The sequence below is a fragment of the Bison bison genome, unplaced genomic scaffold (assembly GCF_000754665.1).
Source record: "Bison bison bison isolate TAMUID 2011002044 unplaced genomic scaffold, Bison_UMD1.0 scf7180017864471, whole genome shotgun sequence".
Lineage (NCBI taxonomy): Eukaryota > Metazoa > Chordata > Mammalia > Artiodactyla > Bovidae > Bison > Bison bison.
In genome coordinates, this window is record NW_011495032.1 from 28,673,658 (window position 1) to 28,692,507 (window position 18,850).

At 36.1% G+C, this 18,850-nt stretch overlaps 1 protein-coding gene across 2 annotated transcripts in view; it reads right to left on the reverse strand.

Moving 5' to 3' along the window:
- NDUFS1 (NADH dehydrogenase (ubiquinone) Fe-S protein 1, 75kDa (NADH-coenzyme Q reductase)) overlaps positions 1–18,850 on the reverse strand; it is a 30,243-nt gene that overhangs the window by 9,312 nt on the left and 2,081 nt on the right. Inside the window, exons 2-13 of one of the 2 annotated variants that reach the window (XM_010861035.1) lie at positions 18,114–18,175; positions 17,322–17,413; positions 15,104–15,211; positions 14,388–14,464; positions 13,671–13,752; positions 13,449–13,579; positions 12,818–13,003; positions 10,340–10,474; positions 9,551–9,665; positions 7,759–7,904; positions 7,281–7,409; positions 3,674–3,803 (exon numbers count right to left, since the gene is read on the reverse strand). In XM_010861035.1, coding sequence (XP_010859337.1) covers positions 3,674–3,803; positions 7,281–7,409; positions 7,759–7,904; positions 9,551–9,665; positions 10,340–10,474; positions 12,818–13,003; positions 13,449–13,579; positions 13,671–13,752; positions 14,388–14,464; positions 15,104–15,211; positions 17,322–17,413; positions 18,114–18,174 — 1,392 coding nt within the window. In that variant the 5' untranslated portion in view covers position 18,175. Of the gene's footprint in view, positions 1–3,673; positions 3,804–7,280; positions 7,410–7,758; positions 7,905–9,550; positions 9,666–10,339; positions 10,475–12,817; positions 13,004–13,448; positions 13,580–13,670; positions 13,753–14,387; positions 14,465–15,103; positions 15,212–17,321; positions 17,414–18,113; positions 18,179–18,850 lie in introns of both variants that reach the window. The other variant, XM_010861034.1, reaches the window with a different exon arrangement.

Consider the following 18,850-nt stretch of genomic DNA (forward strand, 5'->3'; position numbering starts at 1 on the left):
ATTTTTAAGAAGAACTTTGAATTAAAAAAAAAATTAGAAGTAACTAAATCTAACCAAATTTGTATCTACAATATGCTGTCCCAAGCTTTAGTTCTAAGATGAACATTGTGATTTGCTAGTCAACATATGGATATACATACAAACCGGATTTACTCAAAAACCTCTTGCCAAAGCTACTGTGAAGTAGCTAAATGAATATTAGATAAAGTAGTTTCAATAAGGAAGCACTGGGAATAAAAGCCTGAGTCAAACATCCTTTAGTCAGAATGACTATGGATAGGTCCCAGAAAAAACTGGAGAATATGTGCACAGAGGTTCAGATGATACAACGTTTAACAAGAGAAATCAAGCTGAAGTACCATGTCTACCGTCTTCCAGAAATCAAGCTGAAGTACCATGTCTACCGTCTTCCATCTACTTTCTATGTTCCAGACAGAGGGGAAAAGGTAGGGAAAGCAACGGACATAGATCACAATGCAGAATACTTTAAGGGCTTTGCTTTAAACCACAGTAACTACCTGAATATCAGAAACTGAGAAGGAATGCATCCCAAGTGCAAAAGAAACTACAGATATGGTGGAGAACAGAAAAATTAGCAGTAAAGCTGTAGATTGTTACAGTTCATTCCCCTGCCCATCCATTCTTTGATAAAGGGCTGGTCCCAATCAATCAATCAGCATGAAAATCATTTCTAGATACTACAAAGAAGAGGCCATTCATCTTAAGAGGAGTTTCCCAAGGAAAAGTGAAGAGTTTTCAATAGCCTTAAAAAATGAGAAACAGTTTTCAACAGCCTCAAAGAAAATGAAATATTTTTTAAAAGAGCTCAGAGAAGTTCATGATAGACAATATCATAGAGGATTTTCATCAGAAAGTTCAAGAACTAAAAGATAAACAAAGCAGAGGTGAACATCATTCCAGAAACAACAAAAACCAAAATTTAACATGAGTGTAAATACAGGAGCAAGAAGTATATAGGAAATTATATAAAACAAATTGAAAAAGAACAGAGGACTAAAGAAATAAGTGACAGAAAAGATAGAAAAAGGGATCCAATATCTGCATTAAGAGTTCTTAACAAACTAGAAGTTACTTCCATTAGAAGTTACTAATGGAAAATACATCTAAATCTATTATAAAAGAAAACTTTCCTGAAGAACACTCATCACCTTCTGGGGAATGGGGAAGGGAACTATAGAGAAGAGAGGGCTTCTCAATAAAATTTTTAAAAAAATATTTTTGATGCTAGTAATAATAGAGATGTTATTCAAAACTGACAACAAAGGAGTTGGGTTTGGCTGCTTTGTCCCCTCACACTTGACTTCTTCATGCCTACATCCGGAGGTGTAAGCAAAGCAACCATCTTGACATCATGAGGAGAGGCTCACACACAAACACATGTGAGTGAACCAGTACACTGAGGACAGCAAGCAGGAGGGCAGGCTCCTGCCTTGAATAGATCCTTGGACAGCTGCACGATATGTCAAACTTCAGCTCACTGTTATGTGAGAAACAGAAACCTTTCTTATATTTTTTAAAATAATCACTAGCCTGCACACCACATACAAGCACACACACAACTCCTAAAATAAAGAGAATCTTGAGTATTCAAAATTAAGGAGGCAGCATATCCCATTAAAAAAAAAAAGGGTATGGAACCACCATCATTAAGATATATTCTAGTGAAGTCACTAAATTTCAAAGATAAAAAACCAAGTACGAAATAGCAACAAAAATGTATCTAGACAACAACAACAGGACAGGGTTTGAAACAGAATAATACCTCAAATCAGGATTCTCCACAATAACAAAAGGCAGTGTCTAGACTTCCCTGGTGGTCCAGTGGCTAAGACTCTGTCCTCCCAAAGCAGGGGGCCAGGGCTCAATCCCTGGTTGGGGAACTAGATCCCACATGCCACAACTAAGAGTTCGCATGCCACAGTAAAAGATCCTGCATGCTGCAACTAAGACCCGGCACAGCCAAATAAATACATTAATTTAAAGGGGGAGGGTGGGCCCATATCTATAAAGTTCAGAGGGAAAAACAGAAGTATAACCCAAGATCTTTACATTCTGCCAAGGCTCTCGTCAGGAATAAAATAAACATTTTCAAGCAAGAAAGAACTTAAGAAATGGTGTACCTACATCTCTTGGGAAAAAAAAGAAATAAAAAGCCTAAAAGCTCTAAATTTAAGGTGGCAAATGAAAAAAAAATTAAATAAGGAATTTAGTAATGAAAAGGTCATATAAAAAGACCAGTGAAATTTCTTTAAAGAATAATAACTCTTGCTGTAAAGAAAGACTTCACTGAAGTTTAAAATTTAATTCTTTCAGTTTCACATCATTTTCTTTTCTGATAACTTCAAGTAAAATTAAACTCTGGTTGAAAAAAAAAAAAGGCAGAGTCCCAAAGAATAGCAAGGAGAGATAAGAAAGTGTTCCTAGGTGATCAATGCAAAGAAACAGAGAAAAACAACAGAATGGGAAAGACTAGAGACTTCTTCAAGAAAATCAGAGATACCAAGGGAACATTTCATGCAAAGACGGGCATAATAAAGGACAGAAATGGTATGGACCTAACAGATGCAGAAGGTATTTAGAAGAGATGACAAGAATACATAGAACTATACTAAAAAGATCTTAGTGGTCCAAATAACCACAATGGTGTGATCACTCACCTAGAGCCAGATATCCTGGAATGTGAAGTCAAGTGGGCCTTAGGAAGCATCACTACAAACAAAGCTAGTGGAGGTGATGGAATTCCAGCTGAGTTATTTCAAATCCTAAAAGATGATGCCATTAAATTGCTACACACAATATGCCAGCAAATTTGGAAAACTCAGCAGTGGTCACAGGACTGGAAAAGGTCAGTTTTCATTCTAATCCCCCAAAAATGCAATATCAAAGAATGTTCAAACTACTGCACAACTGCACTCATCTCACACGCTAGCAAAGTAATGCTCAAAATTCTCCAAGCCAGGCTTCAGCAGTACGTGAACCGTGAACTTCCAGATGTTCAAGCTGGATTTAGAAAAGGCAGAGAACCAGAGATCAAATTACCAACATCCGTTGGATCATCAAAAAAGCAAGAGAGTTCCAAAAAAACATCTACTTCTGCATTATTGACTATGCCAAAGCCTTTGACTGTGTGCATCATGACAAACTGTGGAAAATTCTTAAAGAGATGGGAATACCACACCACCTGACCTGCCTCCTAAGAAACCTGTACGCAGGTCAAGAAGCAACAGTTAAAACTAGACACGGAACGACAGACTGATTCCAAATTGGGAAAGCAGTTTCCCTTGACATATATTCCCAATGGCTGTATATCGTCATCCTGATTATTTAACTTATAGCCTGCATGCTGCAGTACATGGGATCGCAGAGTCGAACACAACTGAGCAATTGAACTGAACTGAAATAAAAATGTAGAGTATGATTTCATTTTTTTGCTTACCTATCCATCCTTCTTTCTCTATATAAATGAGAGATGACCATAGGACGTTTCATCAACAGTTGTTTGTAGTAGGATTTTTTATTATGTTTACTTTCTTATATATTATTTTCTATATTGCAATCTCATAGTTATCACGAAAATAATAAATTAAAAAAATAAGACTTAAAAATCACATACATATAACTTAAAAATCTTATACATGTAACTTAAGAGCACCTGGCTGAATGGATGGCTACCCGAAGCAATGTCTTGAAGAATTTTGGGAGAATCTCCCAGATGGTCATATCTGTAAGTGAGATCCACTGGGCTGCCTATAAGGGCCACTTTTAAGTCATTATGAAGCCAGCTGAAATAAAAACAATGAAGTTTTTAGAGCTAAATCACTAAGTCGGTACAGTTATTGGTCTCATCAATGCTAAGTGCTACATCTATTTAAATTAAAAAATGTTAAAAAGCATTAAAGCTTTCCCCAAACATTAACAGATATTATTGTGTATTTTTCAAAATAAAGTGTAAAAATACAGGTATACCTGTGTTTGGTTGCAGACCGCAACAATAAAGCAAATATCTCAATAAAGCAAGTCCCACAAAGTTTTTGCTTTCCCAGGGCATATACAAGTTATGTTTATACTACACTGTAGCTTATTAAGTGTATAAAAAGTATTATGTCAAAAAAATAATATATACACCTTAATTAAAAAATACTTTATACTGAAAAAAAAATACTTTATTGCTAAAAAATGCTAACCATCATATGAACGTTTAGCGAGTGGAAATCTTTTTGCTGGTAGAGACGCTTGCCTCAATGTTGAAGGCTGCTGAATAATCAGGATGGTGGTTCACTTAAGATTAGGGTGGCTGTGGCAGTTTCTTAAATAAGACAACAGTGAAGTTTACTGTATCAATTAACTCTTCCTTTCATAAGCAATTTTTCTGTAGCATGCAGTGCTGTTTGATGGCATTTTATCCACAGTAGAAATTCTTTCAAAACTGGGAGTCAATCCTCTCAAATCCAGCTGCTGCTTTAAGTTGTGACATACACAACTTAAGTGTATGTCACATTCTAAATCCACTGTTATTACTTCTACAATTTCTTTATAGAATCTTCACCAGGAGTAGATCCTATATCAAGAAATAACTTTCTTTTTGCTTATCCTTAAGAAGCAACTCCTCATCCATTAAAGTTTTATCATGAGATCACAGCAATTTAGTCACATCTTCAGATCTCACTAATAATTCTAACCCTCTATTTCCACCATATTTGCAGGTACTTCAACTGAAGCCTCTCAAAGTCATCCAGGAGGGTTGGAATCAACTTCTTCCAAACTCTTTTTTAACACTGATATCTTGACCTCTTCCCAAGACTCAATGTTCTTATTGGCATCTAGCATAGTGAATCTTTTCCAGGTTTTCAATTTACTTTGCCCAAATCCATCAGCAGAATCCTATACATGGCAGCTTCAGCCTTCTGAATAAGTATTCCTCAAATAATAAGACTTGAAAATTGAATTACTCCTTAATCCATGAGCTGCAGAATGGATGCTGTGTTAGCAGACACAAAACAAGATTAATCTCATTGTATATCTTCATCAGAGTTTTTGGGTGATCAGGTACAATTATCAGTTAGCAGTATCTTGAATCCTGAGCAGTAGGTCTCAACAATGGACTTAAAATAGTCAGTAAACCATAATGCAAACAGATGTGCTGTCAATGAGGCTTTGTTGTTCCATTTATCAAGCACAAGCAGAACAGGTTTAGCAAAATTCTCAAGAGCCCTAGGATTTTCAGAATGGTAAGTTGAGCACTGGCTTCAACTTAAAGTCATCAGGAACATCAACCCCTCACACAGCCTATCCTTTGAAGCTCTGAAGCCAGGCACTAATTTCTCCTCTCTAGCTATTAAAGTTCTAGGTGGCACATTTTTCCAATAAAAGGCTGTTTCGTCTACACTGAAAATCTGTTGTTCACTGCAGCCACCTTCATTATCTTAGCTAGACCTCTGGGTGACTCGCTGCAGTTTCTACATTAGCACTGGCTGCTTCAACTTGTACCTTTATGTTATGGAGACAGCTTCCTGCCCTAAATCTCATGAACCAACCTCTGCTAGTTTTAACTTCTCTTCTGTAGCTTCTTTACCTTTAGAAATGAAGAGAGTTAGGGCCTTGCTTTGGATTAGGCTTTGAGGGAATGTCATGGCTGGTCTGATCTTCAATCCAGACCACTCAAACTTTATCCACATTAGCAATCAGGTTGTTTTGCTTTCTTATCATGCACTGCGCACTTTGGAGTAGCACTTTAAATCTCCTCTGCAGTCATGACATGATTGTTTGGCACAAGAGGTCTGTTTTTTGGCCTATCTATGCTTTCAATATCCCTCCTTCAATAAGTTTAATATTTCTAGCTTTTGATTTAAAGTAAGATGTACAAGACTTCCTTTCACCTGAACACTTATAAGCCACTGTAGGTTATTAATTGACCTACTCTCCACACTGTTGTGTCTCGGAATAAGGAGACCCAAGGAGAGGGAGAAACACGAAGGACTGGCCAGTTGGCAGAGTGATCAAAAGACATCAACATCTACTGATTAATTTCACCATATTATATGGATACGGCCTATGGTGCCCCCAAACAATTAAAAGAGTAACAGCAAAGATCACCATAATAAAATGTAGTAATAATAAAAAAGTTTGAAATATTGTGAGAGTTATCAAAATATGACACAGAGACACAAATGAGAAAATGCTGTTGGAAAATAGCACTGAAAGACTTACTCGACCAACAGCTGCCATAAACTTTAAATCTGCAAAAAACAGACTATATCTGCAAAGTGCGATAAAGCAAAGTATAACAAAATTAGGTAAGTCTGCACACACCAAGTAAAGTCAATGAATTAACTTGCTGTGTTAGAATGCTAACTCTAAGCTAGCTATAAACAGACTTTAATTTTAGAATAAGTGATGTTTTTATTTTGCCATATTTACACAGCAGAGTTCTAATTATCTGTTAAGATCATTTAAATAAAAGTTCATAAAAAACAAACTACATCATTCATATTTATTGTCTACTGACAACGAAGTATGGATCCAGCTCCTCCAAAAATATTAATAAATGTGGTGACCATATATTCTGGTTTGTGAGAGACAGTAGGGGTTTTTTTAACCTGTCACCCTGGAATAAAAAAATCCCTTTTCTACTCCCAACACTGTCCCAGTTTAGACAATCAACTATATGGTTGAGCTATTACAAGTCTCTAAGATATAAAAAGATAGAGAGGCATTCTACAAAATATCTGGCCTGTAGTCTTAAAAAAAAAAGTCAAAATGGAAAAAATTATGGCAATTTTGGAAACAATTATGGAAAAAATTCAGTGAAATTTAAGCATAAATAGATAATAATACTGTATCAATACTAAATTCTTAATTAAATAAAGAATCAAATTCCTAAATGGAGAATGTCCTTGTCCTTAGGAAACCCACACAGACGTGTTTAGTTTGGGATTAAAAGGGCATCATGTATACAATCTACTTTCAAATGATTATGTTCACACAAATATATAGATGGAGAGAAAAGAAAAAAATATAAACATTAGCACTGATTAATCTGTGTGAACACTACACAAACGTGGGTATACAAAGTTGAGTTATTTCAAACTAAAAAAATGATCAGCAGGGAAGAAGTGGGAAATGGAGCTGTTAGAAACTGCCCTTCAATTATCTTTTGGAATCTTACTCCCACTATTAGGAATCAGCTAAGACAGTCATTTTTCATATATAAAACAAATTATCATGTAAATGTTTTTAAAACCCAGAATATTATCACAAACCTCTTTCGAATTCTAGCATTAAATAGCGGTGCCTCAAAACGTGGATTTGTACCAACTAGAAGGACAACATCTGCCTCCTCCACACCAGCGATTGTAGTATTAAGAAGATAATTGGAACGTAGATCTGTGCTAGAAACATAAAATATAAAATCCAAGTTTATTTTAAAATTAATACACACTGACAATCCATGAAATACTCTGTCATTAAACCCACAGCTCACTGCCTGACAAAAAATTTTTTGAAATAGTCTTAAACTGCATCAAAGGTTCAAATACTTTATTAATAATTAGATTTTCTAATAGCTCCTGGTTTGACTTTGGTCTATATGTGAAAATAACTAGGAGGTATATTGGAGTATCCAAGTTGTCACATGTAAGTCACTGATGCCACAGATGTGTTGGTTTAAACACAACCTATAAACAGAAGGAAAAAAAGAAAGAAAACAGAACACCTAGATCCTAGCCTCAAATTTCTCACCCAGCTCCTGCGGTGGGGAAGACCTCTTCAGTGCACAGCATGTCAGAATCCACTCTATTAAATAAATCTTTGAGAGCTATGAGGGCTTCAGCATCCACCAAGCCACCTGCAATTGCTGCCACATCGTTGCCTTGAAAGCTCTGCAACTAGAAATGGATGAAAAGGCTATCACCAAGAAACCTTCGTTCAGAAAAAGACCAGTGACTCATTCAGAAAACAAAACAATAACGTCATTTTCAAGTAAAATAAAAGCAACAAACTTCTGACAAAAAAGCTTTTTACACTAATTAGTCTGAAAGTGAGAAGTAGAAAGTGTATGTGGGGCCAAGAATAACATCTGCTTGTAATAAAAGTTGTTTGTTTTAAATTAGGAACAAAAGGCCTCAAAATGATGTCAGGAAGATGAAGACTTCGGAGTTATATAGCCAAATACAATCTTCTGAAGCATCTGTCATTCCTTCAAGCCCTTTATGTATTTTGCTCTGGCAAGCCTGTTCGTGGCTCATCTACTAAAGAGACCATCAAAAGCATTCTTCATTCCTGGTAGTGTTTTCGATCCCTAGCATTTGTCTTTTGTTTTTTCTTAGAATTTCCATCTCTCTCTGCTAACATTGTTCATCCATTTTTGTATGCAGTCTTCTCTTTCCAATATAGTCTTTTAACATTTTAGTCATAGTTTAAAAAATACCTGGTCTGATACATCCAATATTCTTGTCACAGATGACTCCGGGTCTAATGCTTATTCAGTCTCCTGTGTTTTTACCTTTTAGTATGCCTTGAAAGTCATTGCTCAAAGATGGATGTGATGTACTGGGTAAAAGGAACTGAGCTAACTGGTGTTTAGTAAATATGGTGGTGAGGTTGAGTGGGCAGGGGAAGTATTTTCTAGTCCTATGATTAGGTTTTAGTCTCTCAATGAGCCTGTGCCAGTGAACTTTCAGTTTCCCTCATCCCCTCCCCCACATGGTATAGGACTGCAAGAGGTGGCTGAGGTTAGGTATTTCACTTCTCTCAGGTAGGCTAGGCTCTGATTAGAAACCCAGTAAATTAGGATCAGGGATTCCTAGGTGGTTCAGTGGTAAAGAGTCTGCCTGTCAGTGTGGGAGACTTAGGTTATGACCCTGGGTCAGGAAGATCCTCTGGAGAAGGAAATGGCAACCCACTCCAGCATTATTGCCTGGAAAATCCTGCAGACAGAGGAGCCTGGGGGAGTCCAGAGTCAATGGGGTTGCAAAGAGTCAGATATGACTTAGCAACTAAACAAAGAAGTCATCTTACCTAGGTAATATGGTAGCCCTGGTAGGCATCCCTCCAATGCGCTCTCTCATATATCATCTTCTGCATGACTACCCAAAAGCAACATACAATAATTGCCTGAAGATGCATCTTTTCCTACTAAATGATTGTGGAAATAGGAACCATGTGCTACAATCTTTATATCCCTACATCTAGCATGACGTCAGATGGCTCTCAATAAATGCTTGTTAAAAGGAAGGTAATCCTGGTAAGAGGAAACAAGTTAAGAGAAACAATAACCCCTCTTCATTAGAAAGATGTTCCCTATGGGACTTCGCTCGTGGTCCAGTGTCTAAGACTCTGTGCTCCCAATGCAGGGGGCCTGGGTTCAATCCCTGGTCAGGGAACTAGATCCCACATGCCACAACTAAAGAACCCACATGCAGCAACAAAAATAGAAGATCCTGTGTGCCACAACGAAGACCTGGTACAGCCAAAAAAAAAAAATGTGTCCTGGAAACCACAAATACAGTTATTCTATATTTCAATTTTTTACCATTCCAGCTACACGAGAGAGTGCATCCTCCCAGGTGGTATGTGTTAAAAGTCCCTTTTCATTTCTGACCATCGGTTCGGTAAGTCTTTGACGTTTTAGCCCATCATAGGCAAATCTAGATAACAGAAATTACACCATTTGTGGAATCTTTCTAAAAAGGCAACTGTAATTTTCAAATTTAAAATCTAAAAGAAATGTTATTTAAGTACAGTGTTGGTTAAAGGTAATAGAACAATAAATACATGGATACAAATAATCATTCCAGATTTCTTTGGAGATGAATTAATATTTTACAAACATTATCTGAAACTCAAATGCCACCTAAAATGTCTGAGTTCTTATCATTTATTTTCAGCTACCCAAAGAAACTTAAAATTACAAAACGTTTGGTAGCTGAGAAAGCCAAATCATTTATAAAACCTGAGTATCTCTAGATATTTCATCAAAATTATGTTATGCAAACTCAAACTTATATTTAGCTTCTATTCTCCAATGAAAGAGAGACAAACTGAAATAGGTTAAATATCTTCATTTACTTCAATTTCTCCATCTAGGAGAAAAAAAGATATTTCTCAATATGAAAACCAGTAAATATGAAAGCCAGTAATATACCTAGGATTATTATTAATGTCAGTTTTATCCAATTCACTATATATCCTAACAATCCAGATTTCAATAGTCTATAAACAGTAATTTGCAAATATAAAAGACTGTTCCTTAAAATGAAAATTATTATAAAATTTCCTTTAAATCTACTGCAAAAGTTAAAGGAAAAAACACAGCATATACCTGGTTTTATCAGAGATCCACTCTTCATTGATGTCCTCATGCATCCTTGGCAAAATCCTCATTACCTCTCCAGTTCTTGTGCTGACCACAATATTACTTCCAACTGCATCCATTACATCAATGGATTCTGTCTTTCTAAGAAAATAAACACATATATTTACTAGCTGATTTTGAGAATAAATGGACAAAGTTTCTGTTACGTGGTTTACCAAAATCAAAAAACTTTACATATACTTTCCTTTCCTTACATATATATACACACACACTCTCATATTTGAGCAGACCATAACACAAAAACAGAAGCCAGTTATCTAAAAGTTATCTAGTTATCTAAAACAGAAGCCAGTTGGAAAGGCTGTAAATAGCCAAACTGTGAAAACTTGACTATCAAAATAAATAAATTTTGGGGTATGGCTGATTAAGGAGCTTGACAAATCCTCCCTCCAAAAGCAAAAATAAAGCTAGACAAAACTGACGAAAGTAACCAACTCAACTCTTTGGAGAGCTAACAAAAGCAAACACATCATGTGAAGGTTTTATGTTTAGAGAAACTGCTGAACTTCTAGAAAGAATGGTGGAAACCAGCGGTGTTCTGGCTTGGGACTATTCTTATTGTCCTTCTCACCACCTTGAACTGGAGGTTCTGGTAGGATGGGGCAAGCTATGAAGACAGGGGATTTTTTCTTGCAGACAAAGACTCACTTGATTTGGAGAAATGGAAAAGCTGTCTGTGGAAGTGATACCTTGGAGGTCACTGAGCTGAGGAAAGTCAAGGACCTACTAGCATGAGGCTGCAGTCACAGGCAGGGTGAGCATTCCTAGAGGAGGCTGCACAAATGTGCAGCTGAGACCAGAGACAGCCCAGGCTATTCACTCTCCTGGACAACACAGAGACCCAAGAGACCTAATGTAAACTACAAGCTGGGCAGACCGGAAAACAGCCTGAACTCTGAATATGCTTTTCTATCCACAAACAAGGGCAACCCACATGGCTCAGTGGTAAAAGAACCTGCCTGCAATGCAGGAGATGCAGGTTCAATTCCTGGGTCAGAAAGATCCCATGGAGAAGGAAATGGCAAACCACTCTTGCCCATATTCTTGCCTGGGAAATTCCATGGACAGAGGAGCCTGGCGGGCTACAGTCTATGGGGTCCCTAAAGAGTCAGACACAACTTAGCAACTAAACAGGAACAACAATCCACACACAGATCCACTGGCAGAGGATGGAAGCTTTACTGGCTCAAAGAATTTGAGCATGATCATTATTTGACTACTAAGCTATACAGAGAAGCAACTCCTAAGAAGCCCTGCTTAAAAATAAAAACAATAATATTAAAATGTTCAATGATAGAAGGAAAGTCATGTTTAAAGATGAAAGGGAAGAACTTCCCTGGTGGTGCAGTGGTTAAGACTCTGAGCTCCCAATGCAGGGGACCGGGGTTCAATCCCTGGTCAGGGAACTAGATCTCAGATGCCACAACTAAAGATCCTGCATGCCACAGCTAAGACCTGGCACAGCCAAATAAATTAATAAAAATAACTATTAAAACAAAAAAGATTAAAGGGAAATATAAAACCATGAATCAACAAGTGAAGATTCCCAGCGAGGATACAAAAATTAAAAAAAAAAAGAAACAAATTCTGGAGTTGGAAAGTGTAGCTAATAAAAAGCTGACTGTAGCGGTTGAATAGAAGATTTGGGATGGTAAAAGAATGAACCTGATATGATATGTCAACAGAATCCATCTAATCTGAAGAACAAAGAGAGAAAAAGTTTTAAGAAAAATGAATAGTGTCTCAGAGACCTATAGCACATTAAATGTACCATCATATGTATTACAGAGAGGAGAAAAAACTCTCTACTTAAACTTTTGAGTTATGTACTGTCTTTTTTTTATACATAAATACATGGTTCAAAGCCTGGAATTTTAAGATGCTCCCATATACTCTGGTAGGAGTTTAAAATTAGAGGGCAATTTAATATGTTTCTAGAACCTGAAAAGTATTCAAATTTATTTTCAATGATCTATTTAATTTCTTAGTTTATTCAGAAGAATCAGAGATAGAATCAGAGAAAATGTAAATATATTTATCATAGATTTTTAATTATACAGAAACAGAAATAAACTAAAGGTCTAATAAGAACTGATTAAATAATGTATGATTTGTATACACGGTTGAAAGTTTAATATACAATGAGAGGAAACTATAAATCTTTAAAAATCAACACAATCTTACTCTTTGGAAGAAGTAAATAATTTTGTGATTAAGTACTCTAGAATTAATTTCCAAGGAAACAACAACTGACTTGCACAGGTTCATCCTATCTATCTAACAACTTACATTCCAGTAAAAGGGTTTCACTTTAAGCAAACAAAACCTTAGCAGACCAAAACAATTAGAACTCAGGAAGAAAATAAATCTTAAATTTTTTTGAATGATACTGAAGTAAAGGACAAAAAATACAATGATAAATACCTTGTTTCCCAAGGCCGAGCGGTAAAGGCATAGGGCTTAGAAGTCAGGGCACCTACAGGGCAGATGTCAATGATGTTGCCAGAAAGTTCAGACATGAACATCTTTTCAATGTATGTGCCAACTTGCATATCGTTTCCTCTGCCTGTAGTTCCCAAATCATCCACTCCTGCGATCTCACTTGCAAACCTACAGGATAAAAATGCACCAAACAACTGGTCAGACCTGCAAAATTACCTCCTTTCTTATTATTGCAAAGATAATGATTTTCAAAACACTAAGAAGGTTGTTTTCAATGGTAAGTGCAGTCCCTGAATAAAAATTAATAATAAATGCTGGCATTTGAGGTGTAACACACATACAGAAAATTGTACAAATCCATGTGTACAGCTCAACAAGTTATCATAAAGTTAACGCTTGTAGATTCTGATTTTTAAATCCAACTGAAGTTGCTGTTAACTAAAACTGAAAACTTTTTCACTCTATTGGCTTATGTAAAAAACAACCAATACAACATCCCTCTTTTCTACCAAATAAAAGTTGCTATCCTTTCCAGTGTTATTATTCCACCAAGTTTTGTGAATATCAGGGCTAAGAATACAAATGATATTCCAAGAGACAGAAAAATAATTACCTGATGCAGCGAGTACACTGTATACACCTAGTCATAATGGTTTTTACCAACGGCCCAATGTTCTTGTCCTCCACAGCACGTTTCCCCTCTAAAAACCGGCTCCTATCACTTCCAAACATCATGGACTGGTCCTTAAGTAGATTACAAAAGAGTCAACCTAATTTTGCTAACAAAATTAAAATCTGAGACAACCAAAAGAATTAAGAAATTAAGACTACATACCTGCAGATCACATTCACCTCCCTGGTCACAAATAGGACAGTCCAGTGGGTGATTTGCTAATAAGAACTCCATCACACCTTCTCTGTACAGAAAATCGTAATATGTAAACTTAAGTAAATTGCTGGCATTCAAAATGGTTTACATATAGGGTATTTAAATAACCGTGACAGATGTATGTTCTCATACAGTTAGTATGGATTTTATATTTACTATCAGAAACACCACTGTTAATTATCATAAAAGTAATATTAAATACATAATTTAAAAAATGTTTATGAATCTGGAATAAAATATCATTAGAGAACCTAGAAAATTATGAGTTTTAACAACACAGAATTATCAAAAGTTGCTGAATGGGCCTCAGAAAACTCAGGCATTAATTCAGAAAAACATGAACGCAAAGCAAAAACAAACACAACCAGTGCCAGTACAGTTCAGTATCCTTGCAATAATCTCAGCTCAGTAAGCCCCAGACTCACTGCCATCACAGGCTGAGCAGAGTTCTAAACGGGGGTTTTTAATGCTGATTCCAATACAGACTCAAAAACATAAACACCTGACTTCACCTCCTCTATGTGTACTTACTTCCAACTGCTGCTAGAAGCACAACTTCTTCAGAGTCTGATACTGAATTTCTCATCTATGGGAAGGTCTACATATTGAAATGTTCAATTTTCTGCCAAGAAAAGTCACTATGCTGAGTTAACAGTAAAGTACCTGGCTTTCTTAGTTTTCTCAGAGTTTGTCAGGATATTCCAACCTTTCATTACTGGCATGGCACAAGCAGCTACAACCTGGAATTTCAATGGAGAAATCTCTAAGTATTTGTAATTATATAAATTTTATTTGTAATTATGAAAACAAGCAAAGAACAGAATATTTTTGAAGACTGAGTGTTTTAGTTTTCATGTTTATAATATGATAGTCTGGCACTTTACATTTCTCTTAAAAATAAGACATCATCTTAATTTTATTATAATAATTAAGATGATTTTTTAATAAGAGGCTCTGAAACAGAACATCAAATAACTGTTTTGATGAGCAGGCACTACTGAACTAAAACTGCATAAACCAAAACAGAGTTAAATTGAACGTGAACCTTTTCACTGCAACCCTTTTCTCTAGTGAAAAATGGCACAGCATAAGCACTTCCAGTGTTGTGTGTCATACAGTCACTTGGAAATACTGACTGCTCTAAGAAGGTCCCTTTAATTTCTAAACATTACAATTATATAGGACTTGCACTTATAAAGTACAATGTGTTTCCAGTTGTGAAATGAAGAGAATCAATCACACAGAAAATAAATTTATAGATAGAAGTAAACAGGACCAGACTCTTGGTTACAACAATATTGATTTTAAATAAAGTTTGCTACATAATTTAAAGTTTTCTACCTTCTACAGCATGGTGTGTAATTTTAGGCATTAAGTACCTTAGGAGCTTTCTCAATTTCAACAAGGCACATCCTGCAGTTTCCAGCAACAGACAACCTTTCGTGATAACAGAATCGAGGAATCTGCATGCCAACCTTCTCACAAGCCTAGAAGAGAAAGTAAAAAATATTTGCACTAGAATAACCTGACCTTCCTGTGTCTTATCTAAAACACAGGAAAAAGAAAACAAACAAAAATCAAACAAGAAAAAAATGAAGCCATCCACTACTTATCTAATTACTCCAATCCAAATATCTGCATCTTCATTCCACCTTCATCCTCAAAGAGATTTCCCTCCTTTTCTTTATTCTTGACTCCAACCTCTGTCTGCTCTGAAGATACCTCTTTAAAGATCCTCACCATGCCTAAAAACTGGATAAAGCATCCTCAGACTGTGCTTGACTACTCACTTGTCCTCTGAACCATTCTCTACAAAGATTCCTCCTCAAACTCTGTCCCAGTGGTTTCATGTCCCTGGATTTCCTCATTGACTAGCTCTCCTCCTTTAGATTAGACTTCCATTTCACACCATCTAGGTGACTATAATCTGGTTCTGTCTTTGGCCCCATATATCCCGCCCAGGACTCCCCACTGTTGGCTAAGGGCTCTTCTCAGTTCCCATTTGCCTAGTGAGGGGGATTAGTTCAGCTCTGCCAATTATCCCTGCTCCTTCGCTGAGCCTATAAATGCACTTAAATTTCGAGAGTTAGTTATTCCATCCTTAGCCCTCACTCTAAAGCAATCTCATCAATTTTCAATATTTTTAACAACTTGATAAAAATGCACCAAGTCTTCCTGTGTGCTAGATGCAGTGGGTCAACTGTCCCCACCTTCACACTAGCCCATTTTACATACTGATTACATTCGAACCTTCATCTGCAATCCTGACAGTCTTCCACTTCTTTAGATGTAGGTAGGCATTTACATGTGCATGTTCTTTAGACAGTTAAAATTCAATCTATTTCCGTTCCCTACTTCTCCAGGGGATCTTCCCCACCCAGGGATTGTATCCGGGTTTCCCGCATTGCAGGCAGATTCTTTATCATCTGAGCCACAGGCAAGCCCTGTCCCCTCCTACATATCCCCAAATAAGATAACGAAGCCAGAAATCACAAAAACTCCTCTGCTCTTCATCATTCCTAAAGGCCTGTCTATCTACATCTCACTCTCTCATGAATATACTCTTTTGTTTCCATTTCCATTGCCACTATTTTGGCCCTTCTCATTTCCTGCTCCACTAATGCAAGATATACTCTATCCTTGTCTCATTCTAATCTTAATCACCAAAGCACCATACTCTACAGTCAATGTCATACTGCTTAGTAGCATGAAAACTCTTGATGGGCCAAACTACAAGCTCTTTAACATTGCACTGACTATCTTTAATGACTAGACCTTCTCCAACATCACAGTTCTGATTTCCCGTTATCTCCTCTTCCACACATACCTTGTTTCACTAGTACTAAATGACCTGAAGTTTCCTTGTCCACATATAAACATCTGTTCATCCTTTAAAAACTTCTCAGGGATCACCTGAGATATTTCTGACATCTCTTCTACCACCTCCTATTCATGCCAAAATACTCTCCACTGTACACTGAACATATTTTTGTTATATATTTATTGTTTATATTTCTATGCCTGATGGTACAGAAGTTACTGCTAAAATTAATAAAGAGCATTTAGCTCTGCAATAATTTACAATGGAATAAAGCACTACTTCTTCATGACCAATTTTGTTAGTTCTGGAAGAAACTGGAGATATTAAGTGTTTAGGGCATAAATTCAAGAACCTACTACCCTCCATTTACCTGCTTTGTAGGATACCTTCCTAGAAATATTGTTAAAAACAGGAGAGTTATGTAAATGTGCATCAAGCAGGCTCATAAAAAAGATTACCTTTCTCCCAAACTTACTCATATTAACTAATAATTTATTTCACATAACTTAAAATTTCTAAATGGGAATTTATTTGTAAGGCAGAAGTGAAACAAAAGAATTCCCACAGTTCATTAAGAAAGTCAGAAACAGAAAAGCTCATTCTGATATGCCAAGGTTTCAAATCGAAGTTATTTTCATATAATTTTACTATCTACAGTTCTTTAAAGAGCATTTGTCAAGGAATCTTGAAAATTTTAGAAGTAAACAGTATCAAGAAAATAAAATTTTTTTCAATCAGATTATGCACAAAAATAAAGAACTGAAATTAATGCCTACTTGAAGGACGGTAGTTCCTGGTTCCACCATGACAGACTGACCATCAACAAATACTTCAATCAAGTTGCTTGCTGCTGTGGCAGTTGTTCGAACTGATCATCCAAAACATTGAGGTGAAGATGAAATTAACAGAATTCAAGTTATCATAGCAGAGGGGGTAATGGATTAAATAATTAACCTACAGGTCTAAATTTTTTCCTCATTTAATACTATTCCCTTCTATTTCTCTAGATGCAAACTTTTAAAATACTGAATTAGAGGAAAGCTTTTCCAGTCCTTAACACCAAATGGAATATAGTTGTCTATTTTTAACAGCGGTTTAGGCTGTAACTTTTTTGGCCCTGCTGTGTGGCATGTGTACAATCTTAGTTCCCTACCAGGGATTGAACCATGCCTCCTGCCACTGTTAGTGCAGAGTCCTAACCATGGGACTGCCAGGAAGTCCCAGTTATAACTTTTAATGCCACTGAACACATGTTCCTGGGAAGATCACTTCTCAAAAGCAGAACGACTGCTTTTTCCATTCTGGCACTGATGGGGAATTCCTATTACTTTCCATTTCTATGAACTGTTTAAAGCTGTATTATTCTATTCAGCTATTCTATTCTATTTTTAATAAAAACTATTATATTTTTAAAGAAAAATAAACCACTGACTCAACATTGTTTCTATTTTTATTTAAAATCTATTATGGATTTAGGGTCTTTTAAGAAACATTCCATAAACCTATAAATTTACAAAGATAGACAGTTTAGTGCCCACAAACTTGCAATTTAAAAAAAAGATACTCACCACATCCTTTAGAAGACTTGGAAAGGCCTACTAAGGCCTTTCTTACAGGTATCCTTAACATACTGCTAAAAATAAAACAAAGAAGGGCTATGTTATGATAGAAAAAACAATCCCAATAACAAACTTTTTAGTAATATTTTATGGGTTTAAAGGACTTCATATACATATTTTATTCCATGGAACATTTCACAAGTCCTGATATTGTTTCTCAAATTATAGAGATGAGAATACTCCATCTCAGCTAAAGTAACTGACTTTTACATCATCAAGAAGCTAAGGAAGAGCCGCTAGTATATAAATATGAGCCTTCTAATTCTATACAAAGGGCAGTTTTGTTGTTTTTAATTATAAACAAATGGTCAAACTTAAATACAACTATGTAGTAAAATAAATTCCAAGAATTAGCTTATCATTAGTTGCTATGTAAAATAAAGCCTACCTTTCTATCTTCATTTCCTGCTAATACACATTCCAAAATTCTATGTTCTGAGCAGTTATCTACTAAATGCTCCTGAGATATTCTGAGCCTAAGATATTCACAAGCCTAAGCTTGAAAAAGTCTGGAGTGCCATTTTCTGTGTCAACTAGTACATTTATCTTTCAGATTTGCAATTATTTATTTTTGCGCTTGTTCTACCCCCACACTGTATTATGAACTTCCTGAATCTTTCTATCTCTACCCCTAAGGATCGCGCACAGTAAGCTCTAAAAGAGTGGTTCTCTACAAGACACAATTT